The 10,117-nt window shown below is 42.6% G+C and overlaps 2 protein-coding genes across 4 annotated transcripts in view; one reads left to right on the forward strand and one right to left on the reverse strand.

Moving 5' to 3' along the window:
* The window catches only part of LOC135377422 (M-phase inducer phosphatase-like), a 48,261-nt gene extending 43,649 nt beyond the window's left edge, over nt 1-4,612 (forward strand). For all 3 annotated transcript variants that reach the window (XM_064609811.1, XM_064609812.1, XM_064609813.1), the window contains 7 exons: nt 60-141; nt 226-263; nt 553-615; nt 1,118-1,216; nt 1,286-1,410; nt 4,159-4,276; nt 4,362-4,612. In XM_064609811.1, coding sequence (XP_064465881.1) covers nt 60-141; nt 226-263; nt 553-615; nt 1,118-1,216; nt 1,286-1,410; nt 4,159-4,276; nt 4,362-4,502 — 666 coding nt within the window. In that variant the 3' untranslated portion in view covers nt 4,503-4,612. The remainder of the gene's footprint in view (nt 1-59; nt 142-225; nt 264-552; nt 616-1,117; nt 1,217-1,285; nt 1,411-4,158; nt 4,277-4,361) is intronic.
* A 1,977-nt stretch (nt 4,613-6,589) lies between these two features.
* LOC135377424 (clarin-3-like) lies at nt 6,590-10,085 on the reverse strand. The gene is made up of 3 exons (XM_064609814.1): nt 9,694-10,085; nt 8,823-9,011; nt 6,590-7,131 (listed from the first exon to the last, which is right to left on the reverse strand). Exons 1-3 carry the CDS (start codon nt 9,944-9,946, stop codon nt 6,860-6,862), a joined length of 714 nt encoding a protein of 237 aa, XP_064465884.1. The 5' UTR covers nt 9,947-10,085; the 3' UTR covers nt 6,590-6,859.
* Nucleotides 10,086-10,117: the final 32 nt, after the last annotated feature.

Below are 10,117 nucleotides of genomic sequence, written 5' to 3' on the forward strand. Positions count from 1 at the left end.
CATCTTGGGCTCAATGACTTCATTGACTACATTCTGTACCTGGCTACGCTATATTTCAGCCAAGCTGCACAACAAAGGTGATCACCCTTCAGCGATGCCATTCTGAGAATGAAGCATCAATCAAACTTGCACTACAGAAGTGTGAGTATATGCTGATCATATATAATGCAGGAAAAGTAAATGTGGCACTAAATGGTACTGATGGATTCCTGGTTTCCTTAACAGCTGAACAGCAGCCAGATCTTATAGGAGATTTTTCAAAGGTGCGTTTTCATTTCGTTATTGTCCTGGTAACGTGGTTAATGTGAAAGCGTTCGGATATATGAAGTGGGGGTGTGTTGGGCATCGCAAGCACATGTAGAGCACTTTACGTTAGTGCCTGCAGAATCTTCAGTGCCCTGAGGGTCAGAACGATCAATAGGGTCTCAATCAATAGATAATTTGTTAACTGTGTACTCTGAGAGGGTACTCTGATTGTGCTATCAAACCCAAGGCAGCAGCCTGAGTGTGCCTGAAGGGAGCTGGTGGTGCTAATTGTATTTTCTTTTCCAGCCTTATGCACTGCCATTGATGAAAGGCAAACACGATGACCTTAAAATGATCTCACCAGTGACGGTTAGTCCATATCTCAGTATTTTTTGGGAACTTGTTTTTGAGGGCTTCAGTAAGGAGCTGGTGCATCTTGGGTTATCACAGGGAGAGAACATGTAATGGAATTGTACAGCCTTCATGCAGGGCCACAATTTGTGCTGAGGCTAGCCATTTTTACAGAAGAACATGTAGTTAACTTCTCAAATGATTAGACACCCGGTAATGTCTTTCAAAATATTGTGCACTCATCTCCTGTGATTGAGATTGTATCAGCAGACGCAGTTTTGAATTTTAGGATGGCGTGATCACAATTGCAGTGGTGAATGTGTAACTTCATTACATGTAAATCATGTGAACCATGTACATTGAGTAGGATCTTCTGAGGAATATGTGAGCGACTGTATATGCCACAGAACATGGCAGTTTAGTGTTAGTTACCTTAGTTTGTAGTACTTTTAGTTAGTCCAGTGTTTAATATCCAGTGACCCATTGCCTTGGTTCTCATACCTCACTCCTCATATTTCAGCTAGCCGAAGTCTTGGAAGGAAAATACAACCATTCCGTGAAAGAGTATGCTGTGATCGATTGCCGATATCCGTACGAATATGAAGGGGGACATATCAGTGTAAGAGCATTTTGTTTTCTATTTTCAGAGCTACTTTAGTCGCTATAAATTAATGTTTGCTTATCGCAGGGCGCAGTAAATATCTACACGCGTGAAGACTTAATGTCGTGTCTTCTGCCCGAAAAGATGACCAACCAAGAGCAGAAAGTGCTCGTGTTCCACTGTGAATTTTCATCTGAACGTGGCCCCAAAATGTAAGTGTTCAAAATGCTTTTCCTTTCCTACAATTAGCATACTGAATAGCATACAACATAGCAATAGCATTCCAACATAGCATACTGTGTTGCATTCTGTATTGGAAACAGAACTGATTGGTTGCTCTGTAAACATGAGCCCTCTTTTCTGCTATGACAAATGACTGCGTGGAGCATTAATCCAGCCGCCATCCTAGTCTGCAGAAATTAGCCACAATTCATCAGTTAATTTATCGGGAGGTGGTTATTTATCTGACTTGTGTAAAAATCCCTTTTTGTATAGACAAATAGAATATAGGCAAATAGATGAGAATAGACAAATTCTGTTATTTAAAGGCAGTGGTGGTGGTAGTTCTTACCTTACAGAGCTTAAATGACAATACTGCGCCAACATAGGATGATTTAGGATCACATAGGATAGTGCAGGCTGTCGTCACTCGTTACAACGCTGAGCGGCTGATGGATGTTGCATATTCAGCAGTTCTCCCACCTTAAAGGGGCACTAAAATGTAAAACGAGTTCACTCAAATTACGTTACATGCTATGTTAATTCCACACATGTCGTCATAATTCAAAACTGTTACGAAGCTACAATCACAGTTATACCAGACTCTTTCTTGCTTCGGTGCTAAGGAGTGAACGCCGCTTCAGCTCGTGCGTCAGCGTTTTTAGTCCATGCCATGGAGCAGTCCTGGTGCAATCTGGAGCAATCCACTTCGCAACGCGCACTATGTTTTTACAAATATGTTTTTGTTTTATGTTCAAATTTGTTTTTACTGGGGATCTCATTCGTTCCCGCCAAAGGCAGCCCTGTTTTCGTTGCATTTTCCTTCTAAACGGTAGCGTTGTGTGAACTACTTTTCTTTGAATTGTACTAATTGAAACACAAACTTTCATTTGAGAGCACATTGTTTTTGCATTTTAGTCCCCCTTTAGTTTCTGTTTTTCCCAATCAGTGTTCTGGGCGCAACACTTTAGGTACAGGTCCCGACAAAAGTTTACGGAACACGCGAGCGGTGTATTTTCTCCTCTGTACGACACCCTAGCGGCAAGCGGAAGCTGGCGAAATCAGGCCAGTTCACTGCCTCAGAGGGGTGGACGACTGCGCTCTTAGCGACAGAGGACTGTTGTATGTGCCCGCAAAGTGAGTTGGATTTTACTGTTGTGCTCGCCAACAACACGTGATTCAACGATTGTTGAGACAGGGAGCTCGCCGCTATCATCGTGATAACAAGGATGAATCATAGTGGCAACACTTTACAGTGTATTGCTTTTATTGGAAAGCCATGATATGTAGACAAGAGAAAGAAAAGTATCTGGTAAACAGTTGCTTTATTATGGACGACGCTTGACGTGCTCAAACAATTGGCGCTGACATTGATAATTGATTGATTGATAAACAACTGAAGTGAGTCACGAGTTGTTGACGAGCACAACAGTTAAATCCAACTCACTTCGCGGGCATATACAACAGTAATCATACCGAAACTCCCGCTGTGTGTCGCTAAGAGCGCAGTCGTCCACCCCTCTGAGGCAGTGAACTGGCCTGATTTCGCCAGCTTCCGCATGCCGCTAGGGTGTCGTACCGAGGAGAAAATACACCGCTCGCGTATTCCGTAAACTTTTGTCGGGACCTGTACACTTAACTCTCGTGTTATTCCGAGATATCTGTGGTGATCGCCCCCGAATCGAACGGCACGATTCTCCCACGTCAATTGGCCTTCCATTCGGGCTGCGTTTAATGTGTGGGGAATTAAAAAAAGTACCAGCATTTAAGCGCCCAAGTTGAGGTTGATCCAATATGGTACCGTAAACAAAACGTAGCTACCCTATGAAAAAAGTAATTGAGAATTAGGAATAAAACCAGTTTTTCCAGCATTGTTTTTACCCTTGCATGGTGTACTGCTGCACCTGTCTATGCCAGGCAGAAGATATGCACATGAGCACTTGCACGACAGCCATTGTAACTATTGTGAGGATTAAAGTGGCCTCATCTTAATTCTTGCACTGAGCGAAATACTAAAGCATTACAAAAGCAGAGATGACATGCCAAATTGAAACTCTTGCAAACTTGCAAAGGCAAGAATACAGTGTGTAAATAGGAGATAATTTCAGTGCTTCTGAACGTTGTCATAATCGTTGTGAACTGCATATTTTTCTTAATAGTTTTTCATATTAGTACTCGATTTGGAGAAGCAGCTTTTGAGCAGAGCCTTTCAGTAATGAATTCCCCATACACCATCTACTCCACAATAACCATACTGCTCCTGTTTTTTGGTGTATATTTTTAATGTATGGCATACTAAGATATTTCATGGTCACTACGTACGGTCATTTCTTTTCCGCGCGGCCCTTCACGTTGTGGTTCCTAGTCAACGATTTGAATCGGAGGCCCGTGCATTATGATAACCCCAGTTTAGTGAAAGGTCTGAACACTATCACGTGCATAACACATTGCACCACAATGATGTCATGTCTATTCACGCTCACGGCCACACAAATGAGATACCACCTGAGATGGCTGTACAATGATGTATTTGCTTTAGTGTGTTGAACCAGCCATTCACAATTCACACACACTATTCCTGTTCGGTATTCTAAGTGCATCCATGATATCAGGCGTTCACTGTAGAATTGGTGGCAGGGAAAATGCTTGTTCCAACTGTGAGGTCATATTGCGATTTGAGTTCTGTGTTTGCCGTCCTTGGTTGTGGCCACATGAAGATAGCGTCCTTTGTTCCTTCCCAGGTCTCGCTTTCTTAGGAACATGGATCGGCAGATGCACAACGAAATGTATCCGAAGTTGAAATATCCTGAAATATACGTCCTGGAAGGGGGGTACAAGGCATTTTTTGAAGGCTTCAAGGTAGGTTGGACCTCAGAATTACTCAACTAGGAAACACAACTGCTTGCAGAAGGGTAAAATTTCATATGCCCCTATTTTGTTCCAGAGCTTCTGCGTTCCAGAAATGTATGTGCCAATGAGGCACAAAGACCATGAAACTGAACTGAAAGAGTTCAGAGCTCGCTCCAAGTCTGGTGGCTCGCTTAAAGGGAGGGGCCTCTGTGCTCGTTCCTCAAAAAAATTTTAAGGCTCCTCATACAACCTCGAGTCAACATGTAAAGCAGTATTCTTCTCACTCACCGTGACGTAGAAAAAGTGCCAATGAGGACACAAAATAAAAAAATTCTGGCACGACCATTACCTTGTAAATATCCATTACAAGTTATCTACACTGCCATCACTTGCCACTGTCCACTAACTGTCCACTGCTCTTTTTTGGTGCTCGGACATTGGCAATTTTTAAGTTGCAATTTTACTGTTTTTATGTTTGTGAATGCTTTTTTTTTTTTGGCATGAGGCTACACTGCAATATATATTTTTTGTTTGTTTGTTTGCTCAAGGAGAAGCATTGCTAAGTATTTGGTATAGGGGACGTGTATGAAAAATGTAAGTGACTGGTTTTGTCCAACAGAACGAGGTGTGGTGATTGGTTTCAGCTTATTTATTTCTCGAATGAGGCAATGCATGTCTCATTTACTATTGCTGCAAGTGAACCAGAAATTTTTGACATTCACAAATGCACTGTGACGAAGTGCTACAGAAAACTTATGGTGCAAATTTCCCCAAAAAACATCCAGTTTGAGGTTATTGTGCTGTGACCTTCTGTCTGCATGTTTGTTTGTTTGTTTGTTTTTATGCACTATTTCCTTGTACGATGCTTGGAGTGAGATGAGTATCGTAAAGAAAAAATTTTATTCTTCAATAAAATTTTGACATGGTCATATTTAGAATTTTATACCATCTAGAGAAGGTGTTCATGCAGGTAACAGATGGTGCTTCACCACTACATCTAAAACTGGTCATTGTATCCGAACAGAGTAGCCATTTCTGTACTGAGAAAACGACTGAGTACCATATCTCTGTTGTCCATTGTATTTTTGCATATCACATGGTCACACTGCAACTGTGCATATTGATCATCAACACAGTTTGCTCTCTTGGTCTGTCCATAAAAAGTGTCGCAAATGCGTGTCTGGTCTCTCTATTACACATATAAGCTGTGGATAGTAGGCAACTATAAAGAAAGCCTTGGAACAAAAATCTCAGTAGGCTTTATGTAGTTGCATAAGTGAAGTGGTCAGTTGAGTAACAAACTGAATGCAGGTGTGTGCTCTTAACATAAAATGTGCCAAATAGATGGTTTAAATTGCTTGCAACATTTGTAGCATACCGAAGTGATATGGAATGTAGAGGTGGAATGTGTGCGCTTTACATTGAAGCACGAAGGACAAAAGGCAGTGTGCTGTCCTAACTCCAGCGCCCTGTGCAACTAATGGTGTCTGACTAGTTTCTTCCGAGTGCTCCGAGCTCTGCAATGCCGTGGCAGCCGTTCCGAAATCTGGCTGGGCTCCAGTCACATGACTGCGCCAGCTTCCACTGAGTAGTGCTTGTTCGAATATGCCTGCCATGTTCTGAACTTCGTCGTCTAGTCTCCTCTACTCAAGCCTGTCGCGTTCAGCTTCTGCACGATTCCTCCGGCTCAGAGCCAGAGTGATATGCTCCAGCTCGGGGTATCGGGACAACCAGTTGGACACCATTAGGATGGAGACAACACTGTTGTCATCACTGCACGTACATCTAGCAAGAAAACTATACAACAAGAAAACGTCCACACAAATCCAAGGTGAATCGACGTGCACACACACAAAATGAGTAACTCACATCAAGGAGAACAAAAAAAAAAAGTACAAACTGTAACGACACACACACATGGTAGATAACAATGAAGGTTAATAACCTTTACATTTTCTCATATGGCACCCACCAGCAGGTCTATAAATATAAGAGATTGGCCTTTGGTGTGTAACTCGAGTGGGATCAGTAACACGTTCGCGTGAATTACAATGTTACCCTCGTTCATTGACAGCTGAATGCATAGGGTTTGTACAAAGAGTAGAGTGGCATCTTGGAGAAGTTCAACCAAGCTCAATGCTATCATTTGACAAGGACTTTTTGAACTGCTGAGGGCTCGCCATCTTGGTTCCAACCAAGAGGGAGCTTCATTGTCATTGCCACCAGCAATAAGTAACTTTCAGTTCCTCTTTTCATTCACATACATATTCATAAGGTGGGGGCCACAGTATCCATGCCCACTAGCTTTGCAAGAGACATCTATCTGTTTTCATCTCTTTTATTGCTGCAGAATATCACGGGGGGAACCAGCCAGGGGCGGATCCAGACCCTCGGTTTGGGGGAGGGGAGAGAGTGAAATCCACTGGATCCGCCACTGGAACCGGATTTGGCTGACACTGCGTCACACCGCTTCTCTAAGAGTGGTTTCTGCATTACTCCAGTACAAACAACCTCTAATGTTTGTACTAACCCTATGGCAGGTTAGGAGATGTTATCTCACGGGTCAACTGGCTGTAACCATGATTGCATTTTTTAGTAGAGCATTATGACCCCCTCTGGGTTCTTGGGCGCAATGCGTTTCGGCTTTTTCCACTCCCAGGGCTGGAGGCTCGTAATGGCAAGGATGCAGATATTGACGCAGAACAGGCCCAAAGCGACGACGAGGAAGTAGAAGCTGTAACCCAAGGAAGCCCTTCCGTCCGAGGTCCACCTGTCCTGTTGCTCCTCCACTGTCATGACGTTTCTCTGTAACTTGAGGTAGAACTGCACCACCCAGGCTATGATGGCAGTCAGACAGAAAAGGGCTACAAAAAAAATGAGAGGTGATGGAATAAGCACATTATTCTGCTTTCTGCAGACCTTTGTACTGCCCTATGGCCTTTTATGCAAGGATATTTCACAAACTGAAATGAAATCCAAAGTGCCACATGCAAAAACTTTGCTCCTTGTGCCTCTGCTCATTTAAAAACAGTAAACAAACAGTTCCACCGTGCGCTTGTCCTGTCTACCTCTCTGTTGTGTGATCATCTCAAGTTCAGTACGATTCCCACGTACACAGATACGCACCAACAACTTTTGTTATGCAAAAACAACTGAAACCGAACAATGAGGCAAACACTCATGACCAGGAAATGATCCTGGCAGATCACAAGTCCACACTGAACCGGTGTTGCCCATATTGTGTGTACCTGCAACCATTTTTGGTTGGATAATGCTACGGTAGTCAAACTGCTAGTTCAGTTGCAAAACCTATCCATGTAGCCTCCACCGTCTATCTTTTACTAGTACCCCTAAGGTGCTGAAAATAGGATTATCTGTATCCATCAACGATGACCAACTTTGTAGCTGGTCCGAGTCGGCCGACACCACTAACCAACATGAGGAGCATTGCCACGTGACGTTATTTGTGACTTGTTTTATACAGCTCTTTTCACTGCCATTTCATTCATTTCACTATATTTTGATGTCAAACTTGTTTTTACCCATGCAAACACAGTTTGGGAAGACAAGTAGAAACATCACACTGGAAATGAGAGAAGCTTAAACATATGCATACCATACATACAAATTGGAGCAAAGAAATCGAATACATTATACGGCACAAATTAGATGGGTCAAAATCAGAAAAAATAAACACAAAAGCGGTGCCACTTATCACCATCATGATTTGCGCACTCTCACCAGCCTTAACTAATTCCTTTTCTCATTTAATTCCCTTTCTAAATCACTTTTTTTTTTACAATACACTAACTGCAATTTTTGAAAAATGTTGCGTTTCAGAACTCAGTGTTTTGAACCTCAATTGCAAGAATGCAGGCCACATATCTTGTATCCTTTGCAACTGAGGTTCAAAACTAGAGCTTACCTGCAGCACTCAGCATTTCCGCAACAGTTAACGTAGACAGGACAAAACTTGGTCTGGGAACTGATGTTTTAGTTATGGCAAACTGGAAGAAGTACAACCTGGCTCTACCACTGTCATAATTCTGCCTGAGCAGAATAGAAGCTAACTGTCCTTGTGATGTATCATCAGCCTGCATGTACTAGGGCACTACACCATATTTCCACAGACAAGTGTATCAACAAAGACGATAATGTAAGACAGAGCCAGAAACAATTCATTCTGCAGAATCTTGTCACTGACTAGGTCTGTGAAAACACAATGGCCATGTGTACCTTTGAAAGAGTGCCTTTGGCTGGCAAAACGAAATAATTTGACTAAAGCAGATTTGGATAGGAAACACTTCATAAAGTAACAAGCGTTCGAAATACGTTTTGGAGTACCCTGTGTATTACATTAACTTTACTGAAATTACTGCATGTTCAAGCGAACAAGACAAACAGCATGTCTGCATTGTATTGCTTCTCTTGCCATACCAGACGCGCCCACAAGTATGGAACGTCAACCAACTAAAACAATTGGCACAATTAATGTCCGCAAGATGCAGCTCACGAGAAACTAATTCCATCATAGTACAGATGACAAATAAATTACCTCCAACTCCATTCCACAGGTAAAGACCCACTCGGCCCGTAACAGTCTCAACTGGCGTCATTACTGAGTTAATGACCGCAAATATGCAGCTCACGAGACCAAATATTATGGCCAAAGAGATACCTAGTACTGTGACCAACCACAGCGCAAATATCATCAGTGTGGGGTTCTTGGTCATCTCTTCTTTCACTGTAATAAAGAGGATACCCAAACTTAAAACTTGCCAAACATGGAGTAAAATGCTCAACTCATGCTGTTAGTGTAGTATGCGTAGTAAATGTGTAATGAAGCTAAAGCGTCTTTGACCCACCGTGTGCAGAAAAGCCGTCCAGAAGTCAGACGTTAGCGTTTCATAGACACATCCATCTCGTTGGAGAATATGGCAAGTATCATGCAGTGAACAGTCTGATGGTACTGTGCAGAGAAAGTCAGTAGCCAAGGGTGAGGAGGAAAAGAAATATCATTTTGTTAAGACAGACTCGCGTGAGAAGGTCAAGAGTGGGAAGTGTATAGAAGGTAGCAGTTTAACCAATGCCATTTCTGAGCTGAAGCAAGAAATTACGTGCACAAAGTTAATTGCAGTGGTAATATTAAGCAGAGTGACCATAGCATAAACATGACTGTCGACAAATCCAGAAAACTGCAAGTATAACGCTGTTGAAACTGATGCTCCAATTCTGACACAATAGGTCACTCATGGTATTGCCAGAAGTGCCGCAGTCCAGCAGTTAGTACAGGCATAGGCTCGTCACACGAACATCGTTCGAACGCACGAGTTTCTATATAATCTAGTTTAGATCGGTACGATCATTGTTTCTGAAAAACTTTAAGGACGAGGAAATAGGCCTAACTGTGAATCATGAGTACTTACGGCTGAAAGTTGAATGCCTGGGACCCAGTCCATAATTGAGTACTTTTTTACCGTGGAAGAGACCAAACGTTACCTCTCCTCTGAATTTTCCCTCATTTTCACTCTGCGGAATCGAATCATTAGTGACGTACACCAACATAAACGGCTTTGCAGAGATCCATTCTTGAGTCGCCAGCGAAACTGTCAAAAACGCCAAGCACCCGCAACAGACGAAAAATGTAAGGAAAGTGAACACTCGCTGTACAAGATCCATTCTGCCGTGATTTTGCGACGAACAGCATGCAATCAGATCATACTGGTAAAAAATTCATTTGAAGAAAAATCGAAACAACGCTATGGAATAACTTTAGATCGCACACGCGTCCCTCCGCAATCGCAATTCCAGCGGAAGTTTGACGTACCAGCTTCCGGCGCGTTGCCACAG

This window comes from Ornithodoros turicata, chromosome 1, assembly GCF_037126465.1.
Source record: "Ornithodoros turicata isolate Travis chromosome 1, ASM3712646v1, whole genome shotgun sequence".
Classification (NCBI taxonomy): Eukaryota; Metazoa; Arthropoda; class Arachnida; order Ixodida; family Argasidae; genus Ornithodoros; species Ornithodoros turicata.